At 35.9% G+C, this 14,920-nt stretch overlaps 1 protein-coding gene across 4 annotated transcripts in view; it reads right to left on the bottom strand.

The window, feature by feature from the left end:
* The window catches only part of LOC129763396 (xylulose kinase), a 43,569-nt gene that overhangs the window by 17,296 nt on the left and 11,353 nt on the right, over nucleotides 1-14,920 (bottom strand). For all 4 annotated transcript variants that reach the window (XM_055762462.1, XM_055762542.1, XM_055762687.1 and 1 more), the window contains one exon: nucleotides 1-14,920. This exon is cut by the window's left edge and continues 17,296 nt beyond it. In XM_055762462.1, the coding sequence (XP_055618437.1) occupies nucleotides 14,263-14,920 (658 nt within the window). In that variant the 3' untranslated portion in view covers nucleotides 1-14,262.

Genomic DNA, 14,920 nt, shown 5'->3' with positions numbered 1-14,920 from the left:
ACAGGAAATTTGGGATATGATCGACGAGTTCTAGCAACCGTCGAATTGAAAAAAAAATAAAGAAGAAGTCCTAGAATAATTTAGAAATTTAAATATACATATTTTTTTTTACATTGCTGATTTTTTTGTACGATGTCCGGAAATAATAGAATGGATGACAATGAACTTAATGAATTTATGGAATTTCTAAATGAAATAGGAAGAGGACATGGATCTGGAGCTTTCGCTCCTCTAGAAGTAGGTTACCCCTTGACGTGGGAAGAACTGTTGAAGAGAATTAGAGAACTTCCGGGGGATGATCCCATTACATGGTTACCCCTAGAAGACAATTCAAAATTGTAAATCACAATTTTTATCACAAGTCAAATAAAATAAATATCATACCTCTATACTAGTTTTCAATATTTTTTTTGTCAAGTAATGACAAAGTATGATGACATAAATGAGGATTTAAAAATTTTATTGCAGCTAGATGGAAATTTAAAAAAGTCTATTTATAAACCTTTTAAGCTAGCTACATTACAAACAAAGTTGGAGTATGCGAAGGAAATATATAAAGATATACAAGCAAAATTAATACTGCACGAAGACGACTTGTCAAGTACAGAGTTGAGTTTCATAGCAAAAGCAGCAAGAAACTCATTTTTTTCTATTAGAAGCATTTTAGAGAGTAAAATAGAAAATTTTAAAATGACTACCCCTCAACCGGTACCCACGAACACTTCGTTCGACATAAAGCAAGCGACAGCCATCGTACCAATGTACGATGGCTCAGCAGGTAATTTAGAAGCGTTCATTGATGCAATAAACCTTCTTGAGGAGACCACTAAGGCTGAACACATGGGTACAGCCGTAAAATTCATTAAAACCAGTCTAACTAATAAGGCGAGATCAGGCTTGCCAAGTGACTTGAACAGTCTCCAAGCCATCGCCGCAAATATTAAAGAACGATGCAAAAGCTATGAGAAACCAGAGTCCTTGATTGCTAAACTAAAGCAAATCAAGAAAAAAGCGTCAACTGTTGATTTCTGTGAGGAAGTGGAAAACCTCACACTTAAGTTAAAAAGCCTTTATTTGGAACAAAAGGTTCCAGAAGACGTTGCAAATAATATGGCAACAAGAGTTGGGTTGGAATCCCTTATAAATGGGATTCAATCCAATGAAATTAAATTAATTTTAAAAGCTGGAAATTTTACAGACATCAAGCAAGCTATTATCAAAGTCAACGAAAACCCTGAAAATAACGCCCAGGTCTTAGTTGCCAACATGAGTAGACAAACAAACCGAAACTTTCAATACACCAATCGGTCAAATAACCCAAACAGAGGCAATAATAGGCCTCAATATACTAACAACCTACAAATGGGACGCAATCAATTTCACCGAGTGAACGGAGGTCAACGATCACACAATAAACACAACTCATACAGAAATTATAACAATAATAGCAGTATGAATTTCGTACGGAATGGTTTCAATGGAAATAGACAACAAAGAGGAGACGCTAACGCAAATCGAAACTTTCAACAACAACAAAGAATATACACGGGGGCAGCGACTCAGTTACTCGCTGTCCCACAAGTTAATATACCAAACATCGAAAACGGTGTCAGTTTTACACATGCACCGTTTGGACAAACACAAAACATGCTGAATCAGTTAAACCAAACTGAAGGTCAGCAGGTACTACCTCAATATAATTTTTTAGGACAACGCCCGTAATCAGAACAACGTATGCAATGAATCTGGGTGCAACAAACTTTATTACGATACTCGTACATATGACTGGCGCCAAATGTTCATTCATAATTGATTCTGGTTCGGACATATCTGTTTTCAAACGGGGAAAAATTTCAACGTTGCAGAAAATTGACCCACTGAAGCGATTTCAAATAACAGGTGTTACCGATGGTACAACCGAAACCATCGCGGAAACAGAGACAATATTGCAATTTGATAATGGCCTTACACTTAGGCACAACCTTCAGATTGTAGACAATAATTTCCCAATACCGACGGACGGCATATTAGGCCGTGATTTCTTTTGTAAATATAGATGCATAATAGACTACGATCAATGGCTATTGAAATTTTATTTCGATAACCATCAGATCGAAGTTCCAATAGAGGATAGTATAAATAATGGATTTATTTTACCTAGTGATTAGAAAACATTTCATCATTAAATATAACGGAAGATATGGTAGTTTTCTCCAAAGAAATCCAACCTGGAATATTCTGTGGAAACACCATAATTTCTCCCAATAATCCTTGTATAAAATTTGTAAATACTACAGATAAATCTGTATATATAGATAAGTTTAGCCCAATTATGGAACCATTACGAATTTACTATTCATTTAATATGAAAATAAATAATCCTAGCAATAAAGTGCGGATCAATGAAATAATTAATGAGATTGATATGGAAAATATCCCACAATTCGCGAAAAATCAATTTTTTAAACTAATAAAAAACTATGCAGATGTGTTCTGTTTACCAAATGAAACATTATCAAAGAATAATTTTTATAGCCAAAATATTAATTTAAGCGATAATGTCCCTGTATATATACCTAATTATAAAACTATACATTCACAAAGTGAAGAAATTAATAACCAAGTATGTAAGATGCTGAAAGAAAACATAATAGAACCATCAGTATCGCCATACAATAATCCTATTTTGTTAGTTCCTAAAAAGGCAGAAAACAGTACAAAGAAATGGCGTCTAGTTGTTGATTTTCGACAACTAAATAAGAAAATACTAGCAGATAAGTTTCCACTGCCGAGAATTGATACTATTCTTGATCAACTTGGTCGAGCAAAATTTTTTACAACACTTGACTTAATGTCAGGTTTTCATCAAATACATTGAGATGAAGATTCGAGAAAATACACTTCCTTTTCTACACAATCAGGAAACTATCAATTTACTAGATTACCGTTTGGATTAAACATTAGTCCAAATAGCTTTCAAAGAATGATGACGATCGCAATGGCAGGTTTAACACCTGAAATGGCTTTCGTCTATATAGATGATATTATCGTGGTAGGATGTTCGATCCGACACCACTTGACAAATTTAGCAACAGTTTTTGACAGATTAAGAAAGTACAATTTGAAATTAAACGCGAAAAAGTGTAAATTCTTTAGCACCGAAGTAACGTATTTAGGTCACAAAATAACCGACAATGGTATTCTGCCTGACGACTCGAAATATGAATCTGTACTGAATTATCCGGTACCTAAAAATAACGATGATGTAAGACGATTTGTTGCTTTTTGCAACTACTATCGCAAGTTTGTGCCAAATTTTGCAATAATAGCACACCCATTAAACCAATTACTAAAGAAAAACGTTCAATTCATTTGGTCATTGCAGTGCCAACAAGCTTTTGAAACGCTTAAACAGTATCTGATGTCACCGACAACATTACAATTTCCAGATTTTTCAAAAAATTTTATTCTCACTACTGATGCATCCGATGTTGGATGTGGAGCAGTGTTATCTCAAAATATAAATGGCAATGATCTTCCAATAGCATTTGCTAGTAAAACTTTTATAAAAGGCGAAAAAAATAAAGCCGTTATTTTAAAAGAACTAACTGCCATTCATTGGGCAGTTAATCACTTCAAAGCGTATCTTTATGGTAGAAAATTTTTAGTAAGAACAGACCACAGACCTCTAGTCTTTCTTTTTGGAATGAAAGATCCCACATCAAAATTAACTAGGATGAGGCTCGATCTATCAGCCATCATCCTAGTTAATGATGGCCACCATTTTTCAACGTCACATATTTCAAAACCCGTTAGCTTACTCATTTGTATACTTCCGCAAATGGCATAATAAAAATAACGAAGCGACAGTAACATACATGTTTACTGTGTCGCCCAAATATTGAAACTTCAACCAGAACACTTGTGTTTACAAGCGTTACTAGGTCAACTCATTTCCGCGTGCGCAGCAAACTTCATAGAACGCTCAGCGCATTTTGCAAGCATGTTTTCATTTATTTATGGTTTCGCAACTGGCGTACCATTCGCGCGTTTGATTGTATAACTATGTTTTGCTTACCATTCATTTCTGATTGGATGGGCAGTAAATAACTAAAGCTTCTAAGACAACTCCCACTTTCTTCTTTTTATTGTAGTACTAGATTTAAGGTATGAAAAATGAGTTAATAAAATGACGAACAGAGTCGGAGAAACGAAGACTCGGAGAACAACTCTTGTTTGAAAACCGATATGTCCGAAAGCCAGGAAGCCCACTAAATGGCGACCGTGACAGGACATATCGGTTTTCAAACAAGAGTTGTTCTCCGAGTCTTCGTTTCTCCGACTCTGTTCGTCATTTTATTAACTCATTTTTCATACCTTAAATCTTTCAAGAAAAGTGTAGCAGCCAAGCAAATGGAAAGTCTTGCTGACCTATATGAGAGTTACATTGACGAGGTGCAGAATTTGGAGAAGAGCACAGGCAAGGATGTAAAGGCAAGTGCTCCATCAGTGTCACAAAACCCATCACTCCTAAATCAGCCAGTAGAACCAATCTCCACTCCCTCAAAACCAACAACAAATGCAGATGAGACTACTCCACTAGATATAACACTATCCAATACTGTCGCGGCCATCCAAAATCTTATCCCCCAGGTACACAATATAACAGCTAACCTTTACAATTTGAGTACCGGGATCTTCCTAAATCCCTCTGCAGGGTTAAGCCATACTGCAATAACTATAATTGAGAAGATAAAGAGAAGCAGATTGGACTTCCCAACATTTAGGATAAGTAGATGGGATGCTATTGCAAGTGTTTATATTGAATCAGCTGGGAGGGATATGGGGAAAAAGATAGGGATGCAAGATGCAGAGTTCGCATTTGACGTGGAAAGGGTATGGAACAACCATCTAATGCACTTACTACAGCAATCGGGGAATGTAGATAACACTCCCAGGGAAAGTAAGCAATTCAATATTGATGATGTGGTAAAGAAAGCTATTACAGATGACAGCAGGTGGGAAAGATTTCTCAATCTTCTACCAGCTCTTATATGTTTATATGACAATGTGTTTTGCACAAGTTTGTCAACTTTTTAATATCATTCATCCATGCTATATGATAACCTTCAACAACTGCAAGTGTACACAGGAATTTGAGAACAAGGACATCGACCTAATAAGCGAACCGGGCTATCAATGGATGACCGCAATCCCATACCATATTAAAGCGTCCAATCTAGTTGCTCCTGAAAATCAGGAAGATATTAGAGATATGATGTCATATAGTATAGGATGTATTCTTGCAACCAACGTTGATGACAACTTTCGGATTGAGCACACGTCTGGCGAAAAGGGCCGTGAAATGCATAAGAAGAGCCAAGTATCAATAAATGATATGAGGCAGTTGGACCTTGAACGGATAATAATAACTATGATTGCAAACTCACGTCACTGCAGTAATTTGGTCTTTATAAGCCCAGGAATGATTGATGCCTTTTTTGATGACAAATCTTTCATATATGTATCAGAATTACTAATTGAAGCTGATTTAGTTCCTAATCTTATTGAACTCTTTAATGTTTCAGGGCCAGAACATAGTATGACTGTTTGCGCTTACGGGGTGTCATCCTACATTTCCCGAGCGATGAATACATTTGTCAAATCGAACATAAAGAAATTCACCAATTATCACATATGGAGATTTTCTAACACAAGCAAACAACAAGTTCTGAGATGCTTAAAATTCTTCTCAAAACTACTTGTGAGAGAGAGGAAAATCCCTGAAGGAACATATAAAAGTGCCAGGTCTAATATCTCTCAAGGAAACATACGATTATCTCTTATTTCTTTAAATATGACTGATAAATACACCAAGCTAGAAACCGAGGACGCCATTGCTGTATGGAGAGGTAGTGCTAGAGGATCAGTTATACTCAATCCATATCGACCTAAAATATCTATGACAGGGAGTGTACAAGGATTAATTATTCCCTATGCGGAAATCTTGGAATACAACATCACTAGATCTAATGAGGGTGAAGGTTACATTGCGATACCTTGTGCCTCTTTTATAGCGAGACCTTTGGGGGTGATCTCATCAGCAGTAAACAAATTTCTCGAAATCCTCCTAATAATTGGTGCAGCGAATATGCTCCAACAGTCACACGGGGTTGTCTATTGTCTGGCAGAGGGTTCTGGAGGAACAATTACCACTCTGCTTAACATATTTCCCAAAATGAAAGGGGTGTACAACACATGGATGAAACCTGAGATCTGTAACAGAGATAAACCGGGTGATTTCAGTGTCCCTGCCGCAACTAGTACCCTGTTGGATATTAGTAGACTAATTTCTCCCAACCCTTTAATCACAGGACATACTGATATTACTCATCCTATTTTCCTGAGTAAGATGACCAAGATGATGAGAAAGCATTTGCCTGAACTTGTTACTATTGATGCAGAGTCAAAGAGTGAGACCAATAACCTAGAGTTTCTAAAAACCACAGTCCTATGGATATTGAAAGAATTTTGTCCAATAATTATTCTCAAGATGTTTCAGATAATAGATTTAAGGCTACAAGTAAACTCCATCTTATCTAATGTTCCAGGTATTCACTGGGACTTATACAAACCTATCTCGAGTAATCCAACAGGTCCAGAAATATATTTAGTGGTGACCCCCAAGGCCCTGTGTCTCACAAATAGTATGTTAGAGAAGATCCAAACTCATGGAGCACAATTCATAAAGAGGGACATGAAGATGACACTTAAAGGACTAGAGAGTTATGTTTCTGTTGCTATGCAGATTAGCAATATGCTATGCAATTTATCCCCTAATAGAGCTATGATTTTGAGTGATAAATTCTCGGTTTTTGGGGTTCGTGTTGGATGTTCTATACTCTGCCCAAAATTTTATGATGAACTTATAGAGATTATTGAACGTGTACACTTCAACACTGATGATATCAGGGTACATCTAAGTATCCGAAGCAAAGGGACAAATGGTTTCTTATTTAGAGTGATACACGATTTCATCTTCTTAACTCTTTATCACTGCAGTAATAAGAGTATTACTGAGATAATAACAAAATTGGGTGTTGCAGGGGTGAACAAAAAAGTGGGGGAAATTAGGAAAGAAGAAAAAGGTAGGGGGATATTTGTCCGTGTGTCCGGAGCCATCTTCGATGATCCGAAGAACTGTTTCAAGAGATTTGGCCCTATGAGACCATTTATAGGATCTACTACCAAGGAGAAAATGAAGAGGTCAACAATATCTATACAGGAGAAGTCAAGCTTCTCAAAAGCTCTGCTAAAACTGGGAAAAATGAGATCTTGGCTTGTGCAACTGGGGGCGTCTAACTTAATAAAACTCTGTGAGTACTTGATGGAGGAGAAAAGGAAATTAATTAAGGAGCTTCCGGCAGATCTTGATGACTTGTCTGAAATATGTAATACAATTACCTCAGGAAATATTTTCCACAGATTTAAAAGTAATATTGAGCATGATACAGCTCTAGTTTGCTTGCCCTCAATAACAGGACATTTTGAGTACTCATCGGGTACATTAAAGGAGATATTTGATCCTATTGGCTACTACTGAAGAACTTTATGAAAGCATGTGAAAGTGAACTCGTAAATGGAAATAATTGATCATATTGGCTACTACTGAAGAACGTTATGAAAGTATGTGAAAGTGAACTCGTAAATGGAGATAATAGATCCTATTGGCTACTACTACTGAAGAACTTTATGAAAGCATGTGAAAGTGAACTCGTAAATGGAGATAATAGATCCGGAGGGGACTAAACGATCCAGGATACAGCAGCCAGCGAACGAACCGGTCCAATGGTCATCAACATGGAACGTGGAAGCAGCGCTATGGAGTAAAAGGGATTAAACTCCGAAGAAAATCAGGTATTGTAAAAGAAAGTAGGGGAAGAATAATTTTTAAACAAAAAATTTGTAAATTGCAATGGAAGACCCAATTTCACAGGAAATTTGGGATATGATCGACGAGTTCTAGCAACCGTCGAATTGAAAAAAAATAAAGAAGAAGTCCTAGAATAATTTAGAAATTTAAATATACATATTTTTTTTTACATTGCTGATTTTTTTGTACGATGTCCAGAAATAATAGAATGGATGACAATGAACTTAATGAATTTATGGAATTTCTAAATGAAATAGGAAGAGGACATGGATCTGGAGCTTTCGCTCCTCTAGAAGTAGGTTACCCCTTGACGTGGGAAGAACTGTTGAAGAGAATTAGAGAACTTCCGGGGGATGATCCCATTACATGGTTACCCCTAGAAGACAATTCAAAATTGTAAATCACAATTTTTATCACAAGTCAAATAAAATAAATATCATACCTCTATACTAGTTTTCAATATTTTTTTTGTCAAGTAATGACAAAGTATGATGACATAAATGAGGATTTAAACATTTTATTGCAGCTAGATGGAAATTTAAAAAAGTCTATTTATAAACCTTTTAAGCTAGCTACATTACAAACAAAGTTGGAGTATGCGAAGGAAATATATAAAGATATACAAGCAAAATTAATACTGCACGAAGACGACTTGTCAAGTACAGAGTTGAGTTTCATAGCAAAAGCAGCAAGAAACTCATTTTTTTCTATTAGAAGCATTTTAGAGAGTAAAATAGAAAATTTTAAAATGACTACCCCTCAACCGGTACCCACGAACACTTCGTTCGACATAAAGCAAGCGACAGCCATCGTACCAATGTACGATGGCTCAGCAGGTAATTTAGAAGCGTTCATTGATGCAATAAACCTTCTTGAGGAGACCACTAAGGCTGAACACATGGGTACAGCCGTAAAATTCATTAAAACCAGACTAACTAATAAGGCGAGATCAGGCTTGCCAAGTGACTTGAACAGTCTCCAAGCCATCGCCGCAAATATTAAAGAACGATGCAAAAGCTATGAGAAACCAGAGTCCTTGATTGCTAAACTAAAGCAAATCAAGAAAAAAGCGTCAACTGTTGATTTCTGTGAGGAAGTAGAAAACCTCACACTTAAGTTAAAAAGCCTTTATTTGGAACAAAAGGTTCCAGAAGACGTTGCAAATAATATGGCAACAAGAGTTGGGTTGGAATCCCTTATAAATGGGATTCAATCCAATGAAATTAAATTAATTTTAAAAGCTGGAAATTTTACAGACATCAAGCAAGCTATTATCAAAGTCAACGAAAACCCTGAAAATAACGCCCAGGTCTTAGTTGCCAACATGAGTAGACAAACAAACCGAAACTTTCAATACACCAATCGGTCAAATAACCCAAACAGAGGCAATAATAGGCCTCAATATACTAACAACCTACAAATGGGACGCAATCAATTTCACCGAGTGAACGGAGGTCAACGATCACACAATAAACACAACTCATACAGAAATTATAACAATAATAGCAGTATGAATTTCGTACGGAATGGTTTCAATGGAAATAGACAACAAAGAGGAGACGCTAACGCAAATCGAAACTTTCAACAACAACAAAGAATATACACGGGGGCAGCGACTCAGTTACTCGCTGTCCCACAAGTTAATATACCAAACATCGAAAACGGTGTCAGTTTTACACATGCACCGTTTGGACAAACACAAAACATGCTGAATCAGTTAAACCAAACTGAAGGTCAGCAGGTACTACCTCAATATAATTTTTTAGGACAACGCCCGTAATCAGAACAACGTATGCAATGAATCTGGGTGCAACAAACTTTATTACGATACTCGTACATATGACTGGCGCCAAATGTTCATTCATAATTGATTCTGGTTCGGACATATCTGTTTTCAAACGGGGAAAAATTTCAACGTTGCAGAAAATTGACCCACTGAAGCGATTTCAAATAACAGGTGTTACCGATGGTACAACCGAAACCATCGCGGAAACAGAGACAATATTGCAATTTGATAATGGCCTTACACTTAGGCACAACCTTCAGATTGTAGACAATAATTTCCCAATACCGACGGACGGCATATTAGGCCGTGATTTCTTTTGTAAATATAGATGCATAATAGACTACGATCAATGGCTATTGAAATTTTATTTCGATAACCATCAGATCGAAGTTCCAATAGAGGATAGTATAAATAATGGATTTATTTTACCTAGCCGGAGTGAAGTGATTAGAAACATTTCATCATTAAATATAACGGAAGATATGGTAGTTTTCTCCAAAGAAATCCAACCTGGAATAATCTGTGGAAACACCATAATTTCTCCCAATAATCCTTGTATAAAATTTGTAAATACTACAGATAAATCTGTATATATAGATAAGTTTAGCCCAATTATGGAACCATTACGAATTTACTATTCATTTAATATGAAAATAAATAATCCTAGCAATAAAGTGCGGATCAATGAAATAATTAATGAGATTGATATGGAAAATATCCCACAATTCGCGAAAAATCAATTTTTTAAACTAATAAAAAACTATGCAGATGTGTTCTGTTTACCAAATGAAACACTATCAAAGAATAATTTTTATAGCCAAAATATTAATTTAATCGATAATGTCCCTGTATATATACCTAATTATAAAACTATACATTCACAAAGTGAAGAAATTAATAACCAAGTATGTAAGATGCTGAAAGAAAACATAATAGAACCATCAGTATCGCCATACAATAATCCTATTTTGTTAGTTCCTAAAAAGGCAGAAAACAGTACAAAGAAATGGCGTCTAGTTGTTGATTTTCGACAACTAAATAAGAAAATACTAGCAGATAAGTTTCCACTGCCGAGAATTGATACTATTCTTGATCAACTTGGTCGAGCAAATTTTTTTACAACATTTGACTTAATGTCAGGTTTTCATCAAATACATTTAGATGAAGATTCGAGAAAATACACTTCCTTTTCTACACAATCAGGACACTATCAATTTACTAGATTACCGTTTGGATTAAACATTAGTCCAAATAGCTTTCAAAGAATGATGACGATCGCAATGGCAGGTTTAACACCTGAAATGGCTTTCGTCTATATAGATGATATTATCGTGGTAGGATGTTCGATCCGACACCACTTGACAAATTTAGCAACAGTTTTTGACAGATTAAGAAAGTACAATTTGAAATTAAACGCGAAAAAGTGTAAATTCTTTAGCACCGAAGTAACGTATTTAGGTCACAAAATAACCGACAATGGTATTCTGCCTGACGACTCGAAATATGAATCTGTACTGAATTATCCGGTACCTAAAAATAACGATGATGTAAGACGATTTGTTGCTTTTTGCAACTACTATCGCAAGTTTGTGCCAAATTTTGCAATAATAGCACACCCATTAAACCAATTACTAAAGAAAAACGTTCAATTTATTTGGTCATTGCAGTGCCAACAAGCTTTTGAAACGCTTAAACAGTATCTGATGTCACCGACAACATTACAATTTCCAGATTTTTCAAAAAATTTTATTCTCACTACTGATGCATCCGATGTTGGATGTGGAGCAGTGTTATCTCAAAATATAAATGGCAATGATCTTCCAATAGCATTTGCTAGTAAAACTTTTACAAAAGGCGAAAAAAATAAAGCCGTTATTTTAAAAGAACTAACTGCCATTCATTGGGCAGTTAATCACTTCAAAGCGTATCTTTATGGTAGAAAATTTTTAGTAAGAACAGACCACAGACCTCTAGTCTTTCTTTTTGGAATGAAAGATCCCACATCAAAATTAACTAGGATGAGGCTTGATCTATCAGATTACGACTTTACAATAGAATATATAAAAGGAAAATCTAATGTTTGTGCTGATGCGTTATCACGGATTGTAACCTCTTCGGATGAGTTAAAACAACTCTCTGTACTCAAGGTTAATACAAGAGCAATGACGAGGAAAAATAAACAAGATATTACTAAGGAAAAAAGTGTTAATACTAGCGAGATTGATCACCTTGCTATGTATGACATCGAAAATCAAACTAAAGTTAAACGTTTACCTAAGCTTATGGTTAAAGCACACAGAAATAATCTCAAATTTACAATATACTATGGAGCGCCGTACACTAAACACCCTACATTCGTGTATGAGTTTGAAACACAAATATACAATGGAAATCAAACATTAGAGTTTGCCTTTTCAAAACTTGATAATAATATGAAGAAAATGAATATTGAAATAATAGCGCTACCATTTGACGATGATATATTCAACATTATTCCGGCCGGAATTTTAAAACAATTGTGTAACCGTGTACTTAAAAATATTAAAATTTTAATTTTTAAACCAGCAAAGTTCATTAGTGATCCTTGCGAAATACAAAGAATTCTGAGGGAAAACCATGAAACACCACTCGGAGGACATAGTGGACAGCATCGACTGTACAGAAAACTTCGAGAATGGTATACATGGAAAAATATGAAAAAGACAATTGCGCAATTCATAAGGGCCTGTGAATTGTGTAAAATCAATAAAATAACAACACATACTAGAGAAAAATTAGTTATTACAACCTCACCTTCGAAACCTTTTGAAGTTGTCTCTATAGATACTATAGGACCACTTCCAAAAACTATTAAAAACAACAGATATGCTATTACCATACAATGTGAATTAACCAAATATATTACATTGATACCAATACAAACTAAGGAAGCAAACGTTATAGCAAAAGCCTTAGTAGAAAATTTTATCCTCATATATGGTACATTTTTGGAATTGAAATCAGACCAAGGGACTGAATATAAAAACGAAGTGCTAGAACAAATTTGCAAATTACTCCAAATTAAACAAACTTTTGCAACAGCATATCATCCACAGACTATGGGATCACTAGAGCGAAATCACAGATGTCTCAATGAGTATCTGAGATCCTTTGCCAGTGAACACCATACAGACTGGGATGATTGGCTTCAATTTTATGCTTTTAACTATAACTCAACACCTCATTCAGGACATGGATTTACTCCATATGAATTAGTATTTGGAACAAAACCAATAACACCAAATTTACAATGTTTACAAACAGGAAGAATTGATCCAATATATAATTTTGAACTATACAGCAAAGAATTGAAATACAAACTACAAAAATCACATGAATTAGCGAAACAAGAACTTATGAAACAAAAATTTAAACGAAAAAAAAATTAGATTCATTTTACAACGGACCATATGTAGTAAAAGAAATAGAAGAACCAAATTGTGAAATAATACATCAAATATCACAACAAGCATTTAGAGTACATAAAAATAGGCTAATAAAAATTTAAGAAATTGTGTTATAAAAAAATGAAAGATGGCAATAAATAATTAAAAATTATATTGTAAAATATATTAAATAAAAAGAATTTTTTTGTAAGAGTGTCTGAAGCAATCTTTGATTTTTTTTTCCAGAGGCATTGTTAATGCTTTTGAATGTTTCCACTATGTTACATCATTCACCTAAAGGGGGATGATGTACTATAACTATTTTCGATGATGTATTCTAACTATTTTAAATTCCAATCTCTCTCAAGAGATCAAATCTTCAAATCCTTTCAATAAGAAATTCAACCCATTTTTCAACGTCACATATTTCAAAACCCGTTAGCTTACTCATTTGTATACTTCCGCAAATGGCATAATAAAAATAACGAAGCGACAGTAACATACATGTTTACTGTGTCGCCCAAATATTGAAACTTCAACCAGAACACTTGTGTTTACAAGCGTTACTAGGTCAACTCATTTCCGCGTGCGCAGCAAACTTCATAGAACGCTCAGCGCATTTTGCAAGCATGTTTTCATTTATTTATGGTTTCGCAACTGGCGTACCATTCGCGCGTTTGATTGTATAACTATGTTTTGCTTACCATTCATTTCTGATTGGATGGGCAGTAAATAACTAAAGCTTCTAAGACAACTCCCACTTTCTTCTGCCATATATTTTTATTGTAGTACTAGATTTAAGGTATGAAAAATGAGTTAATAAAATGACGAACAGAGTCGGAGAAACGAAGACTCGGAGAACAACTCTTGTTTGAAAACCGATATGTCCGAAAGCCAGGAAGCCCACTAAAGTAGTACAAGATGGGATTAGCATTTCAGATCAAATCTCCCTAGATTATCTAGACACAGAAAAAAGGTTCCTAATCCATCTTACACTAGCATATTAAAAATCGCTGTGGTATGGATGATAGCACGATTCTCACGATTAGTATCTTATACTGTAACAAAATGGAATGCTCAAAGCGCTCTTATCCTATCCGTCAGCCCGTTTTACCCACTCAATCTTGATGATCCGTCATGTACTGCACCATTTGATGGTGGCGTTCAAGCATCTGGCCGTAAATATCGCTACTGTCCTGGGATGGATCACAAACCCGCACCGTACTGTGCTCGGGAAGCAATTTACGGATATACTCATAGTATGAATCAAGTGTCTTCGAGCTCCCACGTTCCTTCGCCCGGGTCAGCTCGAGAACGTATTTGGCTCTATAGGCCGCACCGAGCAGTGCCGCTTCCGTAGTCTTCTGGGTGTAGACAGGTGCGTTGAACACATCCGAGGCAACCTGAAGGATAGATTTATTGGCGGAGGCTCCACCGGTAGCCAAAATTCGAGTATTCTCGCCGAAACTGAATCCCATCTCAGTGGCGTACGCTTTCCTGGTTAGCATTTGTCCTTCTACCAGCGCACGGATTTCGTTCTGTGGAGAGCTGTATTTTAGCACCCCTCGGGCAGCTTCCGGATCGTCCAAGTTGGAAGATTTATTCCACCGAAGGGACCCCTTGATTGGTGGAATGATTTCTTTCGAGATGAAATGGAGTGCAATGTTTCCAAAGTTTCCCCGTGGGGTGGAATCCAGTAGTTCGCTAAAGTTTTCCCAGTTGTCGTTCGCTTCAGCACGCTTGAAGATGTCGCGCACGAGAGAACCGTTGCGGAAG

This window comes from Toxorhynchites rutilus, chromosome 1 (assembly GCF_029784135.1).
Source record: "Toxorhynchites rutilus septentrionalis strain SRP chromosome 1, ASM2978413v1, whole genome shotgun sequence".
In the NCBI taxonomy this organism is placed as follows: Eukaryota; Metazoa; Arthropoda; class Insecta; order Diptera; family Culicidae; genus Toxorhynchites; species Toxorhynchites rutilus.
Note: the sequence above shows the minus strand (reverse complement) of the source record. Positions and strands in the feature narration are given on the sequence as shown.